Here is a 27,465-nt window from a genome sequence, read left to right as displayed (position 1 = left end):
GCACGCACCACCACATTTGTCTGAAGTTATTATCTTCAAAAACAAACTGCAGGGCTGGAGATACAGCTCAGTGGCAGAGTAATTGCTAGTACATGCAAGGCCCAGCATTCAATCTCCAGCACCACAAAAAAATGGTACATATTTACTGTTTTAATCATTTTGAAAAGCCAGTCAAATATATATCAACTATCAGATTTAACTGAAATTATACTTAGTGCGCTGTTGTCACATCACTAATTTGTACTGCATGGAAATATTGCTGCTTAAATTTAGGTAACTTGTTACTGGTAGTTGTGGTAATTAACAAAATGAATGCCTCTTGGACTGAATGATTCATTTGTTTTCATGTTTGCATGGTTCTTTTTTTTTTTTGCTTGTTTAAAATGCACCTCATAGGGGCTGAGGATTTAGCTCAGCGGCCTAAGCACCTGCCTTGAAAGCAGGCGGTCGTGAGTTCGATCCCCGGTACCAACAAAAATGAAAAAGACCAAAAAAATAAATAAATAAAATAAAATAAAATGCACCTCATTTGTGTTGAACTGTCTGGCAAGTCTTTGCAAAATCTGTGATGACCGACCAAGGTTATTAAGTGTACCTGAGCTGAATGGACCAGAGAAGACTGTGACAGCCGGCAAACATTGTACACCTAAGTGTACACATACTGTTGTGGATAATGTTTGGATACTTTGAAAAGCAAAAGGTAATTCAGTATGTTTTGAGGGGTTTTTTAAAAGTCATTTAAAACTATTCTCTGCCAGTAAAACTGCAAGGAAGTAGTTTTCTATGTCTGCTTTGTTCAGATATAGTCTTTTTTACCTATAACTTGATATAGTTCTAAAACTTAAAAGCTGGTGTTCTAAAGGAATGTGGGAATGTTAAAATGACTGCAGTTATGCGAACATTTTAATGCTGTTTTCTGCACTGCTGTTTTTAAATTTATTTAAAAATTTTATGAACAATATTTTGGTTAATGCTTTTATGATGAATCATTAAAATTTGTTCTCTAATGCAAAAAAAAAAATGGCACATATAAAATTAAACATCTTTTTCCAGCCAGGCATGGTGGTGCACGCCTATAGCCTATAATCCTAGCACTCGGGAGGCTGAGGCAGGAGGACTGTTGTCAATTCAAGGCCAGTCTGAACTACAAAGTGAGACCCTGTCTCAAAAGAAAAGACAAGGACAGAAAAGAAAAGAGTCAATAAAACCAAGTATGAGAGTACATGCCTATAAGCCCAGCACTTAGGAGGTTGAAGCAAGAGAATCACCACAAACTACACCTACAGGGTAGCCCAGGCTATATAGTGAGTTTGAGACCAGTGTGAACTAGAGACCCTGTCTCAAAAAACCAAAAGGAAAAAAAAAGTTCAACACAAGCTGGGTCACTTATCCAGACTTTGTCTCAAAATAAAAAACATTACTGGGTCTTTTTTGGGGGGTCCGCAGTCCCAAAAAAGTTTAGAAAGGGCTGAGGATGTAGCTCAATGTAGAACACTCCTGGATTCAGTCTCTAATAACAACAACACACACACACACACACACAGAAAGTTGTTAATTAACTCAACCATTTGTCTTACCATCTATCTTAGGCTACAAAATTAAGAACCTTTCAAAATAACTGAACTGTGATGTGGACAAAATGCATTTGAACACCCGACAAAAACCTTGATAATATAAAGCAATGTATTAAGTGTAACGTAAAGGATACTGATACTCAAGTCAAAAAGACTTAAGAGGTCAATCCAAAAGTAAATAAATAAAATACCCTGTTTGACGTGTTTTCAAATTTTGTTTTCTTTTTTCTTGAAATAAAATGGATTTAAAAATAAATAACAAAAATAAAGTGTGAATGACCTTTGGCAAGTCAAATCTTTCTACACTTTAGGTTCTGTCAAAGTAAGAAGTACTGGAAGCTGGGCTTGGGGACACTTACCTGTAATCCTAGCACTCAAAAGTTGAGGCAGGAAAATCACTGGAGGTTCAAGGTCTACCTGGGCTGCATAGTGAGAACCTGTCTCTCAATCAATCCATTGATGAGTAAGAAAAAAGTATTGACAGGGCTAGGGTTGTTAGGGAGTGTAGCTCAGTGCAAAGGCCTTGGGTTCAATCCATTGTGCCAAAAAAAGGACAAAAGAAATCAATGTTTTGTGTTTTTTTTAATTTCCAAGATATACAAATTTGTAATTCAGTTCTCCTTTCTCTTGAAGAACAAATCTTTGTTTTAACCTTTTTTGGTTTTTTGAGACTGTCTCCGCTATGTAGTACAGACTGGCCTTGCACTCACTAAATGGCCTAGGCTGACATTGAACTTGAAAGGATTCTCCCGCCTCAGCCTCCCAAATGCTGGGATTACAGGCATGTGCTACCACATCCAGTTTATATTTTAACTCTTTCAAAGTAGTTAAACCAATTTAATTAAAGGATTCTACAAAAGATTGCCATATTCTTGTTTGTACCGGAAAATTGCCACAGTTGTGTTGGTCACCTGATGCAGTTTGCAAACAAAAACAAAAACAAAAAAAAAATTTGTTTTTTTTGTTTTTTTGAGACAGGGTTTTGCTACACAGCTCAGGCTGGAATTGAATTCACTTTGTAGCCCAAACTGGCCTTGAACTTGCGCTTTTTGCCTCAGCTTCCAGATGCTGGGATTACAGGCATGCGCCACCATGCCCAACCAAAATCAAACTTTTGCCAAACAATTGTTTGCTAATCAAATTATTTGCAAACATAAGCATTTGTGAACCAAGGTACCACTGTATTATTAATTTTGTACATAGGCAAAAAAGGCAGATCCACATACACAATAATAGATACACAGATCAAACCTGTTAAACTAGTAGTACTGCCTTGTTTCTACAAGCCATTCAGAAAACACTAAAGCAAAAGCACAAATTCAAATTACAACACAGAGTTGCAACTAACTCTGAAATACTTAAAAACTTTCCTATAGGGGCTAGGAATTTAGCTCAGTGGCATAAGTGCCTGCCTTGCAAGCGCATGGTCATGAGTTCGATCCCTACTACCAATTAAAAAAAGAAAAAAAAAAAAAAAAAACTTTCCTAGAGTTAGGTAAATGGCTCAGGGCTATAGTCCCAGCACTTTGATAGGGTGAGGCAAAAAAAGTCACAAATTTGAACCCATCTTACCAGTTTAGCAAAATATGGTCTCAAAATATTATAAAAGAAGACTGCTGGGGTGGCACATGCCTGTAATCCCAGCACTTGGGAGGCTGAGGAAAGAGAATCACTGAGAGTTCAAGCCCAGCCTGGGTTACAAAGTGAGTTCAAAACCAGCCTGAACCAGTCAAAAAAGATCAAAAAACAAAAACAAAAGAATTTTAAAAGGCTGGCAATGTGCCTCAGTATAAATGCCTTATGTTCTATCCTCAGTACCACCAAAAAACCAACAAATTCACCCCACTCCCCAAAAAACCACCATAACACTAACAATATAATCACAGTGTGAGGGGCTGGGCATGGTGGTGCACGCCTATAATCCAGCACTTGGGAGAGTTAGACAGGAGGATCACTATGAGGGCTGGGGATATGGCTCAATTGCACAGCGCCTGCCTGGACAGCAGTCATGAGTTGATGACTGTGAGTTCAATGCCAGCTTAAACTGTATAGTGAAACCTTGTCTCAAAAAAGACAAGAGTAAAGAAAGACGTGTCCAGGATCTTTTACATTAAAATGATAATTTTGAAGCTATTTTAATTATCTAAACTTTCTTGCTACTAATGTTCATGTGACCTAGCCAAAACACAACTTTTTAACAATTTAGGTCTCAGCAATCTGACCCCAAGTTTAGTAACACTACTGGAAAACTAATCTTGGCATCATATTTAATTTAACTTCTAAGAGAAGACATTTTCCTGACCCCAATAAAACCTAGCAGATGTTAATTTTTTATTTTTAGTGCCTGAAATTTATTTCTTGAGTGAATTATAGCCATGAAGGAAATGTTTTATTCTCCAGCCAAAGCCCAACCCTGCATTCTTTATTAGGCAAAACTCCCAAGAAATCATCCAAACTCAGTTTTTCAAACACCCCATCTCCAATCTGGGGCAAATTTTCAGTTCTACCCCAGAGCGATGGCCCATGCCTGTAATCTCAGCATTAGGGAAGCTAAGGCTGAAGGATCATGCATTCAAGACCAGCCTCAGCTATACAATGAGTTCTATGCCACCTGACCTACATAAGTGAGACCCCATCTCAAAAAACAAACAATAGGGGGCTGGGGATTTAGCTCAGCAGCATAAGTTGCCTGCCTTGCAAGCAGGTAGTCATAAGTAAGACCAAGAAACAAACAAACAAACAAACAAACAAACGTTTTTATTGCTGTGCATTGCAGTCCAGCCCTGTAATCCCTGTACTTTATAGAGGGCGAAGCAGGAGAATTACCATAAATTCAAGGCCAGGCTGGGCTACACAGTGAGCTCATGGCCAGCCTGAACTACATAGGGAGACTCTTGTCTCAAAAAGAAAAAAAAAGAAAAAAAAAAACAGGGTCAGAGATTTAGCTCAGTGGTGTAAGGGCTTGCCTGGCAGACACAAGGTCGTGAGTTTGATCTCCAGTACCAAAAAAAAAAAGCCACAAAACATAGCGCCTCCCAGGCAAGTGCAAGGTCCTGAGTTCAATTCCCAATTGGGGGGGCCTCCAATTACTGATGTCTTAAAACATTTTTTAAATATAATCAGGAGCCCACAGATCATTTTAGTCTTGAAAATAAAATCAGTTAATCACATAGTCTTTCTCTTATTACCATCTATTAGGGAGGACATGGCCATTAAAATACAAGAACACAGAAGGAGCTGGGTTATTTTGGTTCTAAATATATGCCTTCACTTGTATATTCATCAACAAACAAAACAGAAGTGAACAGGAGAACTTCAAGACTTTCTAAAAGATGATTTAAAATTGTCCCAAAACTGCAATACCTCATTTTGTAAAGTAAAATAGTGAGGGATGTGGGGGTACATGCAGCTTACATGATTTCACATTCAGTATAATTTCTACTACATCATACTGCCAAGAGGTTGAACATATTACCAAGTAGTTTAATTTTTCCAGTAAAATAATAGGTCATAAGTTGAGGATATAGTTCAGTGGCACCGCACTTGCCTGGCAAGCACAAAATCCTGAGTTCCAATTCCTGGTACCAAAAAATAAAATAAAATGTCAGAAAAAGAGATGAGATCTTCCATAGCTAGGTAACAGCTGCTGAGTCCAAGATTCCAGAAAATGATTTTATTATCTCAGTATTCATGATTCAAGGGGAAAAAAAAGATTAACAATTATTACTAGCCAAAAAAAAAAAAAAAAAAAAAGCACTGGAGAGGCTAAGGCAGAAGGATCACAGTAAATTCAAGGCCAGCCCGAACTATATAGTGGGATCCTATCTCAAAAACAGCAAAAAAAGAAACTTTTATCTTCAAAAGACACTGGTTTTTTGTTTTGTTTTGTTTTGTTTTTTGTGTGTGTGTGTACACTCAGGTGTCTGTCTTTTTTGAGACACGGTTTCACTGTGCACTTTAGGCTGGTCTTGAATTCATTTTGCAGCCCAGGCTGGCCTCAAACCCACAGCAACCCTCCTGCCTCAGCCTCTTGAGAGATGGGATTATAAGGATGTGCCACCACATCCAATTCAAAAGATACTGTTAATACAGAAATTTTCTTAATTTTTACAAAATGGCCAAAAATGAATGCATTTCCTTAGTTCAGAGACCATCTAGACCAACCAGCTAGCACTACTACATGACAGTTTAAGTGGTCCACTTTCCTAGAGCTTGATTTAGCATTGACAGTGTCACATAAGTGTTCTCTAGTACCTAGTAAACCTTTTAGAAACTGCAAAAATCCTTATTATTACCATGAATAGTGTGACTCAGTCCTGCTTTCCTCTGAAGTGCCAAACTGCTATATAAAACAACTTTAGAGCAATAAAAAAACAAACATTCTGATGTAGATTACTCAAGAGTATCTTAATTTTCCAGGCTGTTAAATTCAGTTCGTAATACTTTTCTCATTTCTATTTACATAAATTTGTAATCTAGGGCTGGGGATTTAGCTCAGTGGCATAAGCACCTGACTGGCAAGTGTAAGGTCATAAGTTGGATCCCTGGTACCAAAAATAAATAAATAAATAAATAAATAAATAAATAAATAAATAAATAAATTTGTAGTCTAAGCTGGGGAATTAGCTCAGTGGCATAAGAGCCTACCTTGCAAGTACATAGTTGTGAGTTCGATCCCAAGTACCAAAAAAAAAAAAAAAAAAAAATATATATATATATATATATATATATATATGTATATTTTCAATTTGTAGTCTAACAGGATTGCAGGATTGTCCTAGACAAAGAGAGCTAACATAAATCCCTGTCTCTGGATGTTATCTCATTACTGAAGTATTTCTTTGTATCTCAATTTCCTCATCCAGAAAATAAGGTAGTTGTACTAAACAACTTCTAGCTCTAACTTTCTACTCCAAGTTCTCCAATTCATCATAAAACAAGTTAAACAGATAAGATGATGCACACCAGCAATTCCAACTATTCCAGGAGACTAAGGCACCAGGATCCCAAATGTGATTACAGTCTGGGCACGCAGGAAAACTTAGTCTAAAAATTTAAAAATAACTATAAGGAGCTGGGGATTTAGCTCAGTGGCATAACGCCTGCCTTGCAAGCAGGCAGTTGTGAGCTCAATCCCCGGTACCGATAAAAAGGAAAAAGACAAATAAATAAATAAATAAATAAAACTATATATATAGTAAAAGGGCTAAAAGTGCAGCTCAGTGGTACAGTACTTGTCTAGCATGCATGAGAACCTGGGTTTTAAGCCAGGAGATAGGAAGATTAGGTAGATAGGGAGCAGATCCTGAATAGTTAAAGTAAAAGTTGGGCTCCAGTAAATTAAAACATAGAACAGACTATCAGGGCCTAATAAAATGCAAGAAACAAAGAAAGAATAGGTCTTTAACCAAATGGGAGAGACAGACCTTGGAGGAAATGAAATACAAATAAAGCACCTTGCTTTCCAGACATCAAAGGCCTACTAGCAACAAGGAGCACCCCTGCTTTCTGTCATGTACACCAGCCCCAAAAATTGTATAAAAAGCCAACAGAACTAAACATCTGTAGTGTCTGCCTTATGAACCTCTACACTTTCCAGACTAGCAGGAAGCTCCTCTTTTATTCTAACAAAGGCACACTTGCCTAATCCTCACCATTTGCTGTTTGCTGTTTTGTCAGTTTCAATCTTCCTTACCCCAAAACAAGGATCTAAGATCCAGTTATGGTACCACAAAAAGCAAACAAAAAATTGTCTTGTCAAAGCTTAAGATGTAGTTATTTTATTTTATTTTATTATTTTTTAAAGTGTAGTCATTTTAAATATATAAGAACTGCCAAGTGTGGTGGCATGTGCCTGTAATCCTAGCACCTGCAGAACTCAGGAAGCTGATGCAAGAGGGACTGACAGGAGTTCAAGGCCAGCCTGGACTATACGGTGAAACAAAACACTAAAATGCGTAGGTAAGTACTTAAGAATTGAGAAGTTAAGGGAACTTAAAGAAAAAAAAAGAGAGAGAGAGAGAGAGAGAGAGAACTTAAACAGACCTCCCCTCCTAAAATTTTCAAAACTCCAAAAGACAAGAACTATGGTTATCCCCATATTTGTTACCCCTGTTTATATAACAACCACTCAAAATGAATGAGAACTTTAAAGTAATTCCAATCAGGTATGGCAGCCCATTTCTATACAACCAGGATCTGAAAGACTAAGACAGAAAGACTGCCAAGTTCAAGACAAACCTGGACTACAGTATGAGATCCTGACTCAAAACACAGAAGACAACCAAAAAAAGGACATGCCTATAATTCTGGGATGCTGAGACAGAAAAGTTACAAACTGAAGCCCAGCCTAAGCAATTTAACAATTTAGCCAGACAGTCTCAGAATTAAAAAAAAAAAAAAAAAATTAAACCTTGATTTACCAGTTTGCATATAATGCAGGATTCTGATTAACTAATCAGGAAGGACTGAGGGCACTTGGGAGGCTGAGTCAAGTTCGAGTTCAAGGGCACCCTGAGCTACAAAGCGGAGACCCTAAATAAAAAAAAGGAAGCGCTGAGAGGATATAGCTTAGTGTCAGCACCCGCCTAGCATGCACAGGTTCCCCAACCTTCCCCTCAACAAATACCCAGGGTATTTGTGTCGCAAAAAATTTTTTTGGAATCATTAGATCACTTGTCCCTTAATTACGAGTTATACTTCATAGGTCATATCTCAACATTTAAAAACTACTCATAAATATATCAAATTCGTAATAAACTTTTTTCAGTACTGGAGGTTGAACTGTGAGAGCCTTTTAGAGTTAATCTCTAGCCCTTTTTATTTTACTCTGAGACAGGGTCTTGCTAAATTGTTACCATATTATACAGAATACACAATCCTCCTAACTCAGCCCCCCAGAGCACTGGAATTTTTATAGGCAGGCACCATACATCCAACTAATAATCAGTTTTTACGCTTAAGAAACACCTCAGAATATTTATTTACTTACTTACTTTTGTTGAGTTGGGGACCGAACTGAGGGCCTCACAATGCTACAAGAGCTATACCACCAAACTCAACTGTAGCCCTAATTTTACATTTAAAAAAAAAAAAAAAAGCCTATGCATAAGTTTGCCAGCTTTGCTCTGGAGTATGAGACGCACTACAAAGTACATAAACCCCAGGACACTGACCACAAGTATATATTCTGCTGTATCAGATGAACTAAAAAGTTTTTGTTTATTCAGTTCCAAATTAAATAAAATTATAGGTACTTTTTGATTCGCTTGTCTAAATGATTAGTCCTTGAAAAAGTGTCACCCAATATATACTTACATTCCCTCTTTTGACTTAATAATTTCAGCTAAGTGCTAAAATCAGTTCATAATAAAAGCAAAAGATTAGGGCTCAGTGGCATAAGCGCCTGCCTGGCAAGAACAAGGTCATGAGTTCGATCCCTGGTACCAAAAAAAAAAAAATTAGAAGCCTTGCTGGGCATCGTGAATCCAGCACTCAGGAGGCTGAGACAGGAGAAACGCCATGAGTTTTGAGGGCAGGTTGGGCTACATAGGGAGTTCAAGGATAGCATGAATTACATGAGACCCTGTCACAAGAAAGAAAAAAAAAAAACACATCTTACCTGGGGTATTTGCGATAGCTGCCAATGGCAGGCCTGGAAGCTGGTGCACCTGGATTCCTGGAGTACCCAATGCGCTGAGGTTAATGGTCTGGAGGCCTGGCATGGAGGAGAGCTGAGCAGCATTCACAGTGACTGTGCCGGCAGGGATGGAGGCAGCTGAGGCAATAGGTGTCAGGGTGGTGTTGCTGCTGCTGGTTTGACCCAAGGAAACACCTTGCATTGGAGCCAAGGTGATTGTCTGGGCTTGAGGGTTCTGAACCTGGAGGTTTTGCAGCTGTAGAGTCTGCCAGCTGACCTGTCCATTGGGCCCCACTGTTGGCGTCCGGATGATGATGGGGCCAGAGTTTGGAACAGCTTGAAGCTGGAGGTTCTGGAGAGTTTCCTGGGAGATAGCTTGAGTTGTAAAGCTCTGACCTGGCAATGGTGCTGTTTGAAGGGCCTGAAGGGCTTGTCCCCCTTGAACTAGCTGAGGCTGAATAAGAATTTGTTGCTGTGTCTGCTGGTTTTGCTCTCCCTCCTTCTGCTGATTTGCTTGCAGTGAGCCTCCGGATGTCTGGTTCTGTTGGATGTTCAGAGCATCAGACCCCTGCAACCCACTGACCCTCTGGGATGTCTGGCCTTGAGAGTTGGTCCCTGATGATCCGCTGGTGGTAAAGTTCATAATTCCCATGTTGCTGGTAGTAGTAGTTGTTGAGTAGCTATTGGCATTGGTGAAAAAGGAACTGGAACTGGCTTGGGATGATACCAAGCTGGCAGAACTGCCAGTCCCTGAAGTGACAGGCTGTGAGCCACTTTCCTGGGACCCAGAGCTGCTAATCGTGACTGCCTGAGAGCTGGGAGTCAAGGTAGCTGCAGAAACACTGTTGACAGGTAGCAAGGTGATGTTCCCATTCAGGGCCACTGGTACATTGGTCACATACTGAGTCTGTCCTGAGAGCACATTATTAGTCAGGCCTTGAAGAGGGACAGCCTGCTGAAGGAGGTTTGGCATAGCAGCAATGATGTTGCCGCCACTTCCTCGATTTGTAATGATCTGTTGGTTTGCACCTGGTATAATCTGTATTTGACCAGAACTATCCTGTTGCACTTGGGCTCCAGTAGTGGCAAACTGCAGCTGCTGTCCATCAACTGTCTGGAACTGTGGTATTACTTGATACTGAATGTTAGGCATCACTCCAGATAATCCTGTCAGAACTTGCTGGTTCTGTAAGTTGGGGGTAGCAGCCACAACATACTGGCCACCAGAGACTGTGCGGTTCTTGGAAGATTCACTGCCATTACTGCCATTGGTACTGTTGCCACTCTGTTCCTTTGAGGTAGGAGTAGCCCCAGAGGAGGAAGAGATGATTTGCCAGCCATTGGCACCCTGTGAAAGTTGCGTAGCTGTGAGGTCAAGCTCACCTGTGCCCCCTGACTGGCTTGGGCCCTGGGAGTTGTTGCTGTTCTCATTGGGTGACTCAATTCTGCTGCAGGTTGCTGCCAGCAGAGCCAAAGGGGATGGCTGGGATTCCTGGCCAGGAAATAGAGGAGAGGAAAGGAGTTAGTGACACCCATCTGCTAGCCTAGGGGGCAGTATACAACAAATAAACAGCAACACAATGCAAAAAAAGGAAAAAAATAAAAGAAAGACCAGAAACAAAAATCTGACCTGTCTGGGGCTGGGAGTATAACTGAAGGGTAAAACACTTGCCCACAGAGGCAAGAGGCTCTGGGTTCACCAAAAAACAAAAGCTGACCTTTGTGTATTGCTGAAACTCATCCCTGGGGAATTTCCAATTCATGTGTCTCTGGGCTTACTTCCCTATTTATTTGGTTATTTCCATCTTTTCCTAAAAAGTTTCTATTAAGACTCAGGCAATTTCTAAGAATATTTATATCCTCTCAACACCTTCCCTACTTTATGATGATCACTCACTCACCTGCCCTCCTCCTCCTCCTCCACTGCTGCTGGTACTGCCTGTGCTGCTGCTTCGAGTCTGAGAAAAGGCACCACCACCATTACCACTGCCCCCATTATTGCCACCAACTCCTTTCTCAATCTTCACCACTGGCGTCATTTCATCCATGGAGTGATCTTGATCTGAAAAAGAATTAAAACATGAACAATTTAAAGTGGGGGAAAGAAGAAGGATTAAGTCAGAAAAGATAAAAGGAGGCTACGATGTGTCAGTAATGATTAACAGGAAGAGGATCGGTGCAACTATAAAGAAAATGAATTGATGCAGGGCAAATCCTAGGGATACAAGACACAAATGGGTTCAATGGTGGCAAAACTGGGCCTTAATATTCCCACAAACAAAATAAGACTCAAAAACCATTGAACAAGTCCTTCAGGTATAGGAAATGCGATAAGTGATGGGCAGTGCTGAGTTTTAAAATGAGAAAACATATTCTTGGGAAAAGGATACATAAAGCAAAAATAAACATGTGAGTGGACAGAAAGTATGCTGAAATGAAGGCTGAAAGGGTGGAAAATACAACTGTAGAAAGTAACAAGAGGAAAAGAAGGGAAAGAGGAAAGAAAGAAACATTGCAAGGAGACATTTGTGAATACTGGTAAGGGGCTAAAATGTTCTAGAGGTTGGCAATCAGATTTCGGGGCCGAGGCAGGGCGGGCCCTAGTGAAAAAGGGCGGTTTCGGGGTGAGGGGCGTGGAAAGGGCGGGACGGTGGGGGGGAGGGGAATGCATTGGGTGGGGGGAGGAGGACCTTGGGGCAGGCTGCGACCAGAGGGCGGACTAGCGAGGCGGTTGGCCCGGGCGGGGCTTGCGCTGTTCGGGCCACCCCCGCGGCGCCAGCCCCCGTCGGGAGGAGCCTCAGGCGGGCGACCGGGTACTGGGGGGTAAGGCCCGTCCCCCGTGGCCGGGGCGGGTAGGGGGCGGGCGAGGCCACGCTGCCCCCTCCCCCGGGGCGGGCGGCCCATCCCCCTCCTCCTCGGAGGCCCCGCCACTGCCCCTTCTCCCTCCCTTCCCTCCGCCCCAGGCGGGACCAAGGCCGCCGCCGCCGCCTCCCGCCCGCCCCCCCTCACGGCGGGGACCGCCCGGTCGGCCCTCGCGCGCGCCCCCTCACTCCCCTTCCACCCCTCAGTTTCAAGTGGACTCATCCTTACCGCTCATGGTGGCAGCTGAGGGACGAGCTCAAAGGGGTCCTGTCCGGGGGGGGTGGGGGGGGCCAGGAAAAACGCGGACGCTGACGAGGCAAGCTAACCCGGACCGGACAGGGAGGGGGGGGTAAGGAGGAGGGAGCAGCGCGCCACAAGCCCGACCTAGGCTCCACCCCTCCACTGCTGCCCCGCCCAATGAGGGAGGGGGAAGGGAGGAACTTGCAGAAAAAAGGCAGGCAGCTTGCCCAATGGCAAAACTCATTCCTTCTCTAAGGCGTGTAAGACAAAATTGCGTACCTAGTGTACGCCCAAAAGGGCCGCCCTCTCAGTTTTAAAAACCAATGAAGTATATAGGAAGTAAGGAAGGGCGGGATCTGGAAGTGATAGGCTGGGCAAGAAACCAGTCAACCGCCAGGCGGGATCACCCAACGACAGGGATAGGAAGCGCTTTGATAGGAATGACAGAACAACGACCAACCAGAACTTTGGACATGCCTGGGCAAAATCCTGGTTGGGAGGCGAGTACGAGGAGAGCAGGAACAGCGTAGGATCAGGCTGATCTAAACCAATCCGAAATCAGGCGGGCAGCCAAAAAAGTTATGATTGGATTAACACTGAAAAGAGGCAGAACAAAATTCATATTGACGTGAGCTAAAAGCCAATTAAACGCCGAATGAACTCTGAGGGCGGGAACTTGGAATGTGTATAGAAGAAATGGCTTCTCCCTCAGGTACTTAGTCCAATGAAAGAGCGAAGTAAAACTGGTACCTCCTCCAAATTAACCAATGGGTGGTATTGGGGCCGCCTATCAGGAGGGAGGGATTAGGGCAGTGCCAAGAGAAGTCTGTCGCCATATTGGCCCTCCTCAGGGGATGGCTTAACAGCATTTAGATGATGTACTTCCGCAGAACCCTGAAGTTCAACAAGTGTCAGGGTCGAGGTACTTGGCGTGCAGTTCTGCGTCAGTCCCGTTTTCGCCTTCGCGTAATGGCTCTCAACAGAGTACTTTTCGAGCCTCGTCTCCAGCCCTGGTGGTTGTACAGCCGGGCGGATGCTTCTCAGTGTGGGCGTAAGCCTTGCGAATACGGATGGGACGAGATCTGGTGACAGCGCTCGCAAACTCAGTTCTGTGCCGGCCCTTTCTCAAGGTTTTTGTAAGACACAGTAAACGCCATTTTATTAAGCTGTTCCAGACAAAGGCGCTATCCATTAAACTTAAGCCAGTTAACTTTTCAGGGGTTCGTTGGAGAACGTACTGGAGTGGAAACACTTTCTTTTCCCCCCACATAATTGTAAATACTGCCTAAGCATAAAGCAAAATAGCCGAGTTGTGCGTTTTGCAATCACGAAGACTTTGACCTCCATTTTGCTCCTTTATCCTTGCTTTAGTGCAAGGCTTGTCGATGATATGTCATTCTCTTTAGCATCAGTACTGTACTTTATATGCTGTCTTTTCATTACCTACAATTCTGCTCTTCAATATATATTTACATGTTACAGAATCTGGAGTCTCCCAAGGGATCATAAGCCCTTAAATTAGGAATGAGGCCTGTGTTGCTTCAGGCAGGGCCTTAGAAAGGTGAAATGGTTACTTACTGGGCCATGTACCTAAATTAGAAGTTTGGCATTCTTTATGTCATCCTTATAAGGAAAATATTAAGTATTAGAGATATTCTGTATCATTATAATTGAGGTTTAGGAAAAGAAGTTACCAAGATCACAAAGGTAATGAATTGGATCCCACAAAGTATTGAATCTTAAGTGAATAAACAATATCTTGCATAATCATTTACTTAAATAGGCTTAATAAAAATTTTTATTTAAAAATTGTTTTTCCGGGGATTTAGCTCAGCTTGCCTGGCCTGTGCAGGGGTGTGAATTCAATCCCCAGTACAGAAAAAAATTACAGTGTTGGAAATAGAACCCATGGCATTATGCCTGTTTAGCATATCCTGTACCACTAAACTACATCTCTAAAACAAGTAAGATTAATATCTATTGATACCTTCTAGCTCCTGAAAGAAAATCCTGCCCGGACTCAGGACAGCTCAAAATTTTTTTTAAAACCTCCATATTTTTCTTTAAAATTTTACTGGTTTGTGCCAGGCGTGGTGGCCGGTGCCTGTAATCTCAGCACTCAGAACCTCAGGAGGCTGAGGCAAGAGGATCACTGAATGTTCAAGGACCAATCTGGGCTACAAAGGGAATTTAAGGCCCACTTGAACTACACAGTGAAACCCTGTCTCAAGATACATATATATTAGTTTGTGTTACAATAAATTACATCAAGGTTTTTCAAACTGCCATTCTATTCCCAGCATAACAAAAAAAAGTAATGAGGGAATTTTTTTTTTTAAATTAGTACCAGGGATCACAATCACGACCACATGCTTGCAAGGCCCGCCGCTTATGCGCTGAGCTAAATCCCCAGCCCCAGCTTTTTTTTTTTTTAAACTCTTTTAATAGGGTTTTTTTTTTTTTTTTTTTTTTCAGGCAGGTTCCAAGAATCACATCCCAGACATTATAATAAGTCAGAATCTCTGGAGTGGGACTTGAACCCAGGGCTTTGTTAAGTCTTTTGTTTTGTTTTGTTTTGGTACCGAAAACCAAACTCACTACTTCACGCTTGCAAGGCAGGTGCTTATGCCACTGAGCTAAATCCCCAGGCCCTTTTCTTTCTTTCTTTTGGAGCACAGTTTCCTTAATTCCTGAACTGCCCTTGCTGACCTCAAATTTGTATTGTTCCTGCTTCAACTTCCCCTATAAAGGACTGGGATTACAGGTGTGACCACCACACCCAGCTAGAACATCTATCTCTAAATAGCTTCCCCCTGTGATGCTGCTGGGCCTGTAGATCTATGCAAAGCTGCAGTATTGGGTCTCTAGTACCCATAAAGGTTTGTTAAAGTCAAAAATAAGGCCTACTTTAAGTGACACCAAGTTTAGAAAATAAGAGGGCAAAACTGATTACTATCTCCAAAACGCTAGGTGATCCAGGACAAAAATAAGTACAACACACTTAACATAATAGTTGGTGTAACTAAGGGAGGTATCACTTGTCAGATTGAGGATGATAGTCTATGCAGCATATACACACGAACTACGGAAATATAGAGTGTAAGCTGACCTAACAAATTATGCTGTAATATTTTGGTGGTACAGTGGTGAGCATAGCTGCCTTCCAAATTATGCTGCAACAGGCCTACAAGTTTCTCAGTAGGTTTGGCATGGATGAGCTACATGAAGACCAGGTGGAGGTGACTGGAGATGAATACTAAAAGGGTTTTGGCCCAGATGGGACACTGTAGCCAGAAAAGACCTCAGCCGGAATCAGGGAGCTCCTGTCTCTCCCACCCCTGGAGATTTACCTGTAACTCTATATCCCCCCAACCTTTGGAATCTGCCCCTGGCACCAAACGTGTGCCAATGAAATACCTGTGCATCTCTAATGGCCTTAGAGCACTGCCCTAAGCTTAGGCTGCTTATATCCCCCCCACGCCACGTGTCCACGAGAGAGATCACCAGACTTCAGCGGCTGGGGTGCCAGTCATCTCTCTCCGTGTTCTCAGAATAAAGGCCTCTTTTTGTTTTACACTTCTCATCTTTTGGAAATACTTTTCATCTTTTAAAATAATCAAATAATCAAATACAAAGTAGAAAGCATTGATGGTCAACTTAGTGCTTTCACCTGCAATTTGGATGCAGGCCTTTACCGAACTACAACTGATAATACATACAGCTTTGGGAGCCCTGAAGGCAGGCGCTTATGCGCTGAGCTAAATGCCCAGCCCCTATGGATGGAAGGTTGTTTATACCTCACAGTATCAAATGATTCCCTAGTTAGGTTCTGAAAGCAAGGAGTTCAGTTCAGCAGTACATCATAAGCACATCATGGGTCAGGGCATTACAGGTTATATGTATTACCTAATGGAAGACAATAAAGATGCTTACGGGGCTGGGGGTTTAGCTCAGCGGCATAAGCAACTGCCTTGCAAGCAGGCGGTCCTGAGTTTGATCCCTGGTACCGGTAAAAAAAATAAAAAATAAAGATGCTTACAAGAAACAGTTCTCTCAGTAATAAAAGAACAATGTAACTCCATATATAGAGGAGATGTATAAGAAAGCACATACTGCTATACAAGAGAATCCAATTTCTAAAAAGAACCTGGAGAAGTTAAAAAGTAGAACTGTACCAAAATGTTCCTTGTCTAGAAGAATGATCAGGTAGCTCAAAAGAAGGCAAGCTTCCTCAGACCTCAGGAGTAGACTGCTGAGAGTTAAACCAATTTGTTATTCCTTGAGCTAGGTTCTCATTATGTAATTTGGACTGGCCCAGAGCTCACTATATAGCCCCAATTTGTATCAATCCTCCTGCCTCATCCTCCAAAGTGTACACCCATCATAAACCAAATTTTCTATGAAGTTTTTCAGATAAAGATCATTAAACTTTTTTTTTTTTTTTTTGTCTTTTTCGTTTTTATCGGTACCAGGGATCGAACTCACGACTGCCTGCTTGCAAGGCAGGCGCTTATGCCTATCATTAAACTTTTTGTTTGTTTGTTTTGTTTTTTTGTCTTTTTCCTTTTTATCGGTACCGGGGATCGAACTCACGACTACCTGCTTGCAAGGCAGGCGCTTATGCGCTGAGCTAAATCCCCAGCCCCAAAGACCATTAAACTTTAAAAAAAAAAAAAAAAAAAAAAAAAGACCATTAAACGTGTACTACACAGGGGCCAAGGAAAGGAAAGGAAAGGAAAGAAAAGGAAAAAGTAAGGAAAGGAAAAAGGAAAGGGAAGGAAAGGAAAGAAAGAGGGGGCTGGGGATTTAGCTCAGCGGCATAAACACCTGCCTTGCAAGCAGGTAGTCGTGAGTTCAATCCCTGGTACCGATAAAAAGGAAAAAGACAAAAAAAAAAAAAAAAAAAAAAAAAGAGGAAAGGAAGAGAAAATAAAAAGAAAGGGATATGGGGATGTAGCTAAGCACCAAGGCCCTGGATTCAAATCCTAGTACCAGGGGAGAAACAGAGAAAAAGAAACATCGGTGAAGAAACTGGCAAGAAGCCTTCGGAAGGAAAGAAACTTCTGGGAAGATGCTGCTACATTACTTATCCTTGTAAACCAAACTCAGAGGATTCTAACAGCTGTTTAGTATATTAAGCAATAGGCTACACCAAACTCGCTAAGGAGTGATGGGGGAGAAAATAACTCTGGAGCTATACTCGAAAAGCTTCATGTTGACTGACTATTCTTTGGGCAGATTCAAGAGACTGAGCTGAGTGATATAGCTTAGTGCAGAGCAGTTGCCCAGCATATGCAAGGCCCAGTTTTTTTGTTCTTTTTTATAGGTTCTTTTTTTAAATCCGTACCAGGGATCCAACTCATGACTGCCTGCTTACAAGGCAGGCGCTTATGCTGCTGAGCTAAATCCCCAGCTCTTTTTGTTCTTTTTTAAAGCACGTTTACAGTATAATGATTATATTTATCATTGAGTTGATACATGTACACAACTTAATTTTTTTACAGTGCTTTCTTTTACCTTCCTCTCTCCATGACCCTAAATTTGATCCCAAACACCACCAAAAGAAAAGAGCACAACAGTCATCCTCAGAGAAGGAAACTGAGGGTCAGATGCCTAAGTTATGACTGCTCTGTATTTCCAACGCCTCTGTTTATCCATTTTTTTAGATTCCTCTATGCCCAAAATTGGAACTAGAGCTTTTTTTTTTTTTTTTTTCTTGAGACAGGGACTCACTATGTAGTGCAGACTGGCTTTGAACTCACTTATATACCCTAAATTGGCCTTGAATTCACTGCTGTCATCTGCCTCAGGCTCCCAAATGAGGGATTATAGGCATGTACCACCAGGCCCTGCTTAGAGTTTGCTATTATCCCAGATATTAAGAAAAATGCCTAGATTTAAAGTAAAATTTGTGGGGGCTGGGGATTTAGCTCAGCAGCATAAGCGCCTGCCTTGCAAGTATGTGGTTGTGAGTTCGATCCCTGGTACCAAGAAAAAGACAAAAAAAAAAAAAAAGTAAAATTTGTGGGACCGAGGATATAGCTCAGTGATACAGTGTGCCTACCTGGCAAGTATGAGATTGTGAATTGGTACCAAAAAAAAGTAAAATTTTCTGGGCATGCTGTGCGCCTGTGATCCCAGCACTCAGGAAGCTTGAGGCAGAAGGATCATGGTGAGTTTGAGGCCAGCCTGTGCTACACAGTGAGACGCTATCTTAAAAAAAAAAAAAAAAAAGCAAAATTCAGTAGCATTATCCTTTTCACAATCCTTTATCTTTACTATTCCAGGACAGAACTGTACCTGGCTATTAAGGTATGTGCTAGATGTATGCAGTTTACTGACAGTCCTTGAAAGTAAAGGGTTCTAGCCACAATCATCCAATTCCTCTGAAAACCTGAACAAATTTTCTTTAAACCAAAATAAAAATAAAGGATCAGATTTAGCTCAGTGGTGTAAGTGCCTGCTTGACAAGCATGAGGCTGTAAATTCAATCCCTGGTACTGAAAAAAAAAAAAAAAAGAAAAGAAAAGAAAAAAGAAAAAAGAAAGGACCAGTGTAACTCACCTGACCAGTAAGCACAAGGCCCTGAGTGTGACCTATAAGGAAAAAAATAATCTTTTTTTTTTTTTTTTTCTAAAAAAAGAAACCAAAATTGTTGTGGTGGTATATTCCTATAATCCCATGAGTTCCAGGCCAGCCTAGATTATACAAAGAGACTCAGTAGGGACAACAAACCAACAAAAAAAGAAACTAAACCAGGTATGGTGATGCATGCCTATAATTTAGGAGGCTGAGGCAGGAAGATCATCTAGAGTTCTAAAACAGCCTGAGATACAGAATGAGTTCAAGGCCACCCTGAAATATATAACAAGACCTTTCCTCAACATCCAAAATAAAATAAAAACTGGCTATTGTGAATACTCAAGATAACCAACCCTGTGCCTCCTGGGTATATATATATATTTTTTTTGAGACAGCATCTCAGTATTTAGTTCAGGCAGACTTAGACTATATTGCCCTGGCTGGCCTCAGACTGGAGCCAGTCTTTCTTTCTCAGCCTCCTGAGTGCTAGGATTACAGGTATGCATCTCTGAGGTGTACTTTTATCTTGATATTTCCTCTTTTACTAGGCCCAACTTTACTCTCTAGAGCCAGTTTCTCCCTCATGCTTCACATTTATTTTTTTTCAAATAAATCCTGTCACCGTTAAATAAATAAATTAGTAAATTAAAAAGAAAGAGCTGGGATGTAGTTCAATACTCCCTAGGTTAAAAAAAAAAAATACTCCCTAGGTCCAATCCCTGGTCCCACAAAACAAAAGCAAGACAAAGATAAAAACTTAGCAGTATGAATTGTGTCTGTCATTGATGTGGTATACCTCATTTGTGCTAAGTGGGAACAGTCTAGAAAGACAGTCAAGGGTCTTAATGATTTGCCTTAAACTTAACCAGGCTCATGGCCATTACTGTCCACTGTGCTTTGTTCAGCGTTGGAAGCCATGCTTTCTTGGGACTTCAAAATTTAAAACTATAACCCACTTCACTCGGCCTGTCTTCCTCCTGGACAACCCCAATCTTACTTTTTTCTTTCCTTTTTGTACTGGGGATCAAAACCAGAGCCTCACTCATTTTATTTTTATTTTATTTATTTATTTTTCTCTTTTTCATTTTTATCCGCACCAGGGATCGAACTCACGACCGCCTGCTTGTAAGGCAGGTGCTTATGCAGCTGAGCTAAATCCCCAGCCCCACTCATTTTAGGCAAATGCTCTACAACTGACCTACAGTTGTAGGTCTGCAGGCTTATCATTTTTTATTTTGAAATAGGATCTTTTTTTTTTTTTTAACCTCAACTTGTAAGAATGGAATTGAAATAGGATCTTGCTAAATTGCCCAAACTGACCTTGAACTTTTGATCCTCCTGTCTCATCCTCCCCAACAGCTGGGATTACAGCTGGGACAGTCATCCTGCCTTGCTAATCACACTCTCCCTCTTATCTTTGATAAGAATGAAGTTTTTCCAGTCCAGTGAGGCAGTCCATACCTATCTACAATCCCAGCATTCTGGGAAGCTTAGGCAGGCAGACTGCAACTTTCAGCCCAGCCTTGCCAATTTTTTTGAGAATTTGTCTCAAAAAATTAAAAAAGGGTTGGGAATAGAGCTTAGTGTAAAAGTGCTGGGTTCAATCCCAAATACTGATAAGAAGGGTGTAGGAAGGAACGAAGTCTTTCCAGTTTACCTCAAAGTATAGAATATTCTGACCACTGTGCTCCTGTCACATACAGGTGCTTACATCTGAAGTATCTAATGTCCAGTCCTACCCTCAACACCTTCCCTAGTGCCTTAGCTGCACTACACATTTTGAGGGTTGTGTCTATGTCTTTTTATTTTGCATTCTCAAAGATGGACATATATTACATATAGTACATACCTGTTAAGTGGAAGAAGAAGCCTAGTCCTAAATGTATTTCCAGATACTGTAGTAATGATGGCTGGTCTTTCAGCCTTCATTTGGTTGCCATTGATTATTGAGACAAAATCTCACTATGTAGTCCAGGCTGGCCTTGAACACACTGTGTAGCCTAGGCTAGCTTCCAACTCATGGCACTCCTCCTGCTTCAGCCTCCCAAGTGCTGGGATTACGACATTGTGCTACCCTGCTTGGTTGCCTTTTACAAATTAAATCTTTCCTCCTAACCTTGAAACCTCTTTTCAGCTTTCATAAATTTCCTAGTTAATCTGATGAAGAGTAACACTGTATACATTAATAGATTAGCTGCTCAGGTGGCTAAAACAGCAAGATCACTTGAGCTAAGTGTTCAAGGCCAGCTTGGTAATATAACAAGACCCTAAAGAAAACACACACCCTCACACACACACACACAAAATAAAGTAAAATAAAATAAAAACTAGCCAGGTAGGAGGTTGACGCAGTGTGATTACCTTGAGTTAAAGGCCGGCTGGATCTACATAGCAAGAGCCTGTCTCAAAAAGCCAAAAATAGGGCCGGGGATTTGCTTCAGTGGCATAAGTGCCTGCCTGGCAAGCGCAAGGTCATGAGTTCAATCTCCAGTACCGCAAAAAAAAAAAAAAAAAAAGCCAAAAATAATAACAATAATAATTGGGCAGGGAGTCCCATTCCTGTAATCCCAGCATTGGAGGAGGCTGAAGTAAGAGGGTCACAAGTGAGAACCTAAGTTTAGCAATTTAGGAAGGCCCTGTCTCAAACAGTAAAAGAGCTGGGGATGTATCTCACTCAGCACGAAGACCAAGGGTTCAATGCAAGGCAAAAAAAAGAAAGAAAGAATAAAATACATAGTTGAGCTAGGGGTGGTGGGGCATGCCTGTAATCCCAGCACTCAGGGAGGTTGAGGCAGGAGGATCACCATAAACTGCAGACCAGCCTGATCTTCAGAAGTGAATTCAAAGCCAGCCTGTACTACACTGCAAAACCCTGTCCCAAATATAAAATACACAGATGATTCCCCAATTTTTTCACATCATCATGAACTTCCTTCTCAGTAAACTGTGAAGTATTGTACAACTGTTAAGCAAAAAATAGATAAACTGAAATTTCTTTTATCTGTCCTACCTATTGCCTATAGGATAAAGACTAGCTAAGAAAAAATAAACTAGGTGCATATTTGTAACAGCAGTGTAGCAACGCATCATCATGCCTCTTTCACATATATAAAACCCCAGCAGGTGGGAGGCTAAGGCAAGAGTTGGAGGCTAGCCTCAACTACACAGTGAGACTATGTTTCAACAAAACAAAATATAGTAACCAAAAAAAGTGAAAAACCTTTGGACTTTTGTGAAACCAAGAATTTATGAGAAACCCAAGACCAGGTACAGACAGTCTTTGTAATTATTATCACGGCCCATTCTCCAGTCTGACTTTCGTCTTTTTTGCTTCCCTATCTGAGAAGCACTGTGACTCATAGCAGCTCACACGGTAACTGGTATTAGAAAAGGATTCAGTCCTTCAGATAGCCAAGGGCAGGTGGTCTTTTAGGCCCTGCAGAAGGATAAAGGCTGGGGCGTTGGATGTTGTGTCAGGGTTGGGGCTGAGTCAAAGAAAACAATTTAAGTTATTGCTGGAGCCAAACTCTGGCCCAACCTCCTCGAGAATGTTCTCTTCTGAAAAGGGCTGTAAGACAGCCCTGACACCAGGCTAATGGTCTCTGAAGCTTAAAGACCCTTTCCCTTATAAAAGCCAGAGTGCCTGTACGGTGGAAGCTGAGGCAGGAAGACAGCTGAGCCAGAGCCAGTGCCAGGCCAGCCTGGCTACATAGTTAGGCTCTTGGGGGTGGGGGTGGAGCAAAGAGGAAGAGAAACTGTTGAGAACCTCGCAAGTTCAGGATCCATCTGTATTTCTGAAAACTAAAGAAACCAGGAGAGACAGGGACGTAACTAGACCAAACAGCAAACGCAAAGGCTTTCTGAACATTTAAACCCCTGGGGATTCCAGTTGGGAAGGAACACCATCAAAACACTTCCCTTCCCCCAAAACCCCAAACCCCCTCTGGCTCCTCAGGGAGCCTAAGCTCACCGCGACAGCTGGCGTCGCTTCGCGTCATGTTACCCTCCCTGTCACGCGCCCACGCGCTCAGGCCCTGAGGGTGACCTGTGCCTTTGTTTTTTAAGTTCCTCCTCCTTTAACCAAAATTGAGCAGCTCTCCCGCCTCCTTCCTCCACTCCTTAGGCACCCCTGAGTCCTCCCCAGAGCCCAGAGTCCAGAGCGGGCGACTACAGCCCCGCGGTCCCGTTCCTGGCGCCCCGGGCCAGGCCGCGGGACAGCAGGGGGCGCAACGCCGGGCGCCCGGGGCAGCAAGGGCGAGGCCGCGGCCGCCGCAGTAAACAAGCCGGGCCGCCACGCGGCGCCCGGAGCAGCGGGGCGGAGCCGCCGTCTCTCGGCCTCCCCGCCCCCCGCTTCCGGCCCCGAGGCGGCGGCCGCCCGGATCGCGAGCGCCTGTTCCTGGAGTCCCCGGAGCAGCTGAGGCCTGAGCAGGCGGAGCTGGAGTCTCCACCGAGCTCTCGCTGCTGCCCGGGAGGAGAGCTCGAGTGGCCGCACGACCTGGGGCAGTGGCAGTGGACAAAGGTGGGCGAGGCCCGAGTTCCGCAAGCTTCGTACCTTCTCCTGGGGCTTCTGCGGGGGCGGCCCGCTGGTCATCAGCGCAGCTGGACAAAGGTCTCCGGCAATCTTCCAAGAACAATGGCTTCTCCAGCCCTGGCAAGACCTTAGGACTGTATCATCTCCCCATTTTTTAAATTTTATTTTCTTGGGGGCTGGGGATTTAGCTCAGCGGCTTAAGCGCCTGCCTTGCAAGTGTGCAGTTGTGAGTTCGATCCCTGGTACCGATAAAAATGAAAAAGACAAAAAATTTTTTAAAAAATTTTATTTTCTTGGGGCTGGGGATTTAGCTCAGCGGCATAAGTGCCTGCCTTGCAAGCAGGCAGTCGTGAGTTCCATCCCCAGTACTGATAAAAAGAAAAAAAAAAAATTTTTTTTTTTTTAATTTTCTTGAGACAGGATCTTGCTGCATAGTCCAGGCTGGCCTCAGCTTTCTTGAGGACCCTCCTACCTCAGCCTCCATGGTACTGGAATTACAAGGCGTGCTCCATCATGATAAAATGAGAAAATAAATCCGAACTTTGAAATGTATGCAATCAAAGTCTCAACACTCTAATTCCTCAAAAAATTAAAATTAGGGGTTCCCTTTGATCCAGTTACTCTGTCTTATCTTCCCAAGAGAATTTAAAAGCATCCACAGTGATGCACACACACTCATGTTTATGGGGACACAGTTTGTAATAGCTAAATCTTTTTTTTTTTTTTTTTTGTCTTTACTCAGGACTGCCTGCTTGCAAGGCAGGCGCTTATGCCGCTGAGCTAAATCCCCAGCCCTGTAATAGCTAAATCTTGGAAATAACCCAAATGCCTATCAATACCCGTGAATGAAGATGTGTTTTTCATATACAGTAGTGTATTACTCAGCCATAAAGAAGGATAAACGAGAGATGTTTCTAGCTAAATGAACCTTGAGACCATTCTCTTGGGTGATACAAATTGGACACATGTTTAAATACTGCCTTGTAAAAAAATACTGCCTGATATTTCGTGTGAGAAACTGAAAGTGTTAATAAAGGTCAAAATGCATAATGGATATTAAATGGAAAGAAAATGTTCAAATAAGAGGAAGAGGGAAGGGGGAGAGGGAAAGGAAAGGACAAGAAAAAAAGAAAAAAATAGAAACAAAGTTTTTGTAAATACAGAGGGAAAGAGTTTGAACCGAGGGGAGAGGAATACAAAAAAAGAAGCAAAATATATCATATGCAGGTACAAACTTCTTTTGGTGAATATTCTCTTTAGATTTTTTTTTTTTTTGGTACCGGGCATCGAACTCCTGACCTTGCACTTACCAGGCAGGTGCTTACGCTGCTGAGCTAAATCCTCAGCCCAGAATATTCTCTTTTATCTAAAATGTATCACTAAAATTTTCACACACACACACACACACACACACACACAGGCACAAAAAGACTCACTGGCTCTAGTTCCACTTTTACAGCATTTTCCAAAGTATGTGTCACTTAATACTGGTGGAATTGGATTATTTCTGTATCACAGTTGTGTATTTTTTTTTGGGGGGGGGGTCCCAGGGATCAAACTCACAACCTTGTACTTGCCAGGCAGGCACTTATGCAACTGAGCTAAATCCCCAGCCCAGTTGTGTATTTTTTGGTTGATATTTTTGTTTATGGCTTTTGTTTTGAGACAGAGTCTTGCTTTGCAGTTCAGACTGGCCTTGAACTCATTATGTAGCTCAGGCTGGTCTTAAATTCATGGCAATCCTCCTGCCTCAGCCTCCAGAGAGCTAGGATTTTAGGCATGAGCTACCAGGCCTGGCCTACAGTTCTGTATTGCTGTTCTGTTTTGTTCTGTTTTGAGACAGGATCTCACTATGTAGTTCAATCTGACCTTGAGCTCACTGTGTCACCTAAACTGGCCTCATGGGGCAATCCTCCTGCCTCAGCTTCTCAAGTGCTGGAATTGAAGGTATGTACCACCACACCCAATTTTGTGGATTTTTTTAAATTTAATTTTTTTTTTTTGTACTGGGGATCAAACTTATGACTTGCAAAGCAGCTAAATCCCCACCCCACCCTTTTTTTTTTTTTTTTTTTTTTTTTTTTTTTTGTCTTTTTGAGACAAGGTCTCAATGTGCAGTTCAGGATGGCCTTGGGCTCACTTTGTAGCCCAGGTTGGTCATGAGTTTGCAAGGATACTCCTGCCTCAGCCTCTGGTGTCTGGGATTACTGCAGTGCGCCACCACACCTGGTTTGTTTTTCTTTTCTTAAAACTGAGTCTTGTCGGGGCTGGGGATTTAGCTCAGCAGCATAAGCGCTTGCCTTGCAAGCAGGCAGTCGTGAGTTCGATCCCTGGTACCGATAAAAACAAAAAAGACAAAAAAAAAAAAAAACTGAGTCTTGTCAAGTTGGCCTCCAACTCGTGGCAATTCTCCTGCCTCAGCCTTCTGAGTGCTGGGATTACAGGTATGCACCACCATGCCTGGCACAGTTAGGTTTTTGTTTTGTTGTTATTTTTAATCTGTGCATTTTACCCCTGTGCTGAGACATAACCACTAGTCCCAAGGTGGTATGCAAGCGGTCTGCCACTAGAGGCTGACATCTCTAGCCCTGGTTTTTTTGTGTGTTTGGCCCTTTCCCCTGAATGCAATGTCACTATTTTACTCTGTTTGACCTCAGACTTCTGGACTCAGTCCTCTGCCTCAGCCTCCCAAGTTGCTGGGATTCCAAGAACATGTGTCACCGCCCCTGGTTTGTCATATGTTTTTCAGTGACTTTAGAAAGAAATTGAACTACACAGCAGAATACCATTTCACAGGGCTTCTAGTTAGGGTAAAGAAAAATAATAGTATATCATGGAACAAGCTGAGCCAGGCTAGGATAAAGTTACGAAGGTGGATTGTGACAGATTGAAGCCAGGGAAGGAGTTTCTCAGTGAAAGGCTAATCTTACGGTCGTCAAAGTTCCTTCCAGCACTTTTTTTGTGTACTAGTATTGACCGCAGGTCTTTTATGCTAAGCTACACTCCTACCCCCTTTTTTGATTCTTTATGTTAAAACAGGGCCTCCCTAAATCACTAAGCCTCAGGACAAATTTGCCATCCTCCTGCCTCAGCCTCTCAGTGTTGGAATGATAGGCCTGTGCCACCATGACCTGTTCAGTGCTGACAGTCTTTGTTTTTTTTTTTTTTTTTTTTTTTGAGACAAGCTCTCTCTATGTAGTTCAGGCTGGCCTTGAGCTCTCTTTGTAGCCCAGGCTGGTCTTGAACTCAGTGATCCTCCTGCCTCAGCCTCCCGAGTGCTAGGATTACAGGCGTGAGCCACCAAGCCTGGTTGGTCTTTTTTTTTTTTTTTTTTAAGACACAGTCTTGCAAAAAAAAAAAAAAAAGAAAAAAAGACAGGGTCTTGCTATGAGACTTAAACTCTCTGCATAGCAAAGGCTGGCCTCCAAAGCCCAGCAATCCTTCTGCCTTAGTCTCCCAAGTGTGCGCTACCACAGTTAGGTACAATGACTATTAAGTACCAAATTTAAATCAGCTAATATTTTAAAGTGGTGCCTATAATCTCAGCATATGAGAGGCTGAGGCAGTAGGATCACAAAGAGTTTAAACTGATGAGCTCCCCAGGGAGCTCATAGCCAGCCTAGACTACGTATCGAGATCTTATCTCAAAAAACTAGAAAAACTAATGAGTAATAATTAAAATGCCCACTGGCTCCTTTCTCATCCCAGGTCTGAAGCCTTTCCTTTCCGCAGTCCCTTCTCAGCTGCCTTCTCTTTCCTTCCCTGCCCTGTCTGCCCAGATTACTTGCGGAAGACAGGTCACCTCTTCTTGCCCATTTCAAGGACTGGAAGGTTTCAGTTTCTTACGGAGAGGGGGGAGGTTGGAGGTCTGTCCCACAGCAGGAGCCTTTGGAATCTATTTCTGGATAGCAGTAACAGAACTGGGACGAGACCCTTTTCCAAATCCTAGCTGTCAGCTGCACCCAACCCAGAGAATGAGAGGATTCAGGGAAAAGTGAGCAGTTTCCCTGAGGCAGCTTGTGACTCTGGGGCAGTCT

The 27,465-nt window shown here is 42.5% G+C and overlaps 2 protein-coding genes across 7 annotated transcripts in view; one reads left to right on the top strand and one right to left on the bottom strand.

Moving 5' to 3' along the window:
• Positions 1 to 12,559, bottom strand: part of Sp1 (Sp1 transcription factor) — a 46,448-nt gene extending 33,889 nt beyond the window's left edge. The window contains exons 1-3 of one of the 2 annotated variants that reach the window (XM_003476026.5): positions 12,304 to 12,559; positions 11,115 to 11,275; positions 9,196 to 10,705 (exon numbers count right to left, since the gene is read on the bottom strand). In XM_003476026.5, coding sequence (XP_003476074.2) covers positions 9,196 to 10,705; positions 11,115 to 11,275; positions 12,304 to 12,310 — 1,678 coding nt within the window. In that variant the 5' untranslated portion in view covers positions 12,311 to 12,559. Of the gene's footprint in view, positions 1 to 9,195; positions 10,706 to 11,114; positions 11,276 to 12,303 lie in introns of those variants that run through there. The other variant, XM_013159315.3, reaches the window with a different exon arrangement.
• Positions 12,560 to 22,053: 9,494 nt separating this feature from the next.
• Sp7 (Sp7 transcription factor) overlaps positions 22,054 to 27,465 on the top strand; it is a 33,863-nt gene continuing 28,451 nt past the window's right edge. For 4 of the 5 annotated variants that reach the window (XM_023567693.2, XM_063254838.1, XM_063254835.1 and 1 more), the window contains exon 1: positions 22,054 to 23,416. The gene's annotated coding sequence lies outside the window, so the exon portion shown is untranslated. Of the gene's footprint in view, positions 23,417 to 25,271; positions 25,376 to 27,465 lie in introns of all 5 variants that reach the window. The other variant, XM_063254837.1, reaches the window with a different exon arrangement.

The sequence above is a fragment of the Cavia porcellus genome, unplaced genomic scaffold (genome assembly GCF_034190915.1).
Source record: "Cavia porcellus strain 051 isolate PalLab524CR breed Dunkin Hartley unplaced genomic scaffold, mCavPor4.1 scaffold_8, whole genome shotgun sequence".
NCBI classification, from domain to species: domain Eukaryota; kingdom Metazoa; phylum Chordata; class Mammalia; order Rodentia; family Caviidae; genus Cavia; species Cavia porcellus.
The sequence above is the reverse complement of the archived record's forward strand: the minus strand, read 5'-3'. Positions and strand labels throughout refer to the sequence as shown.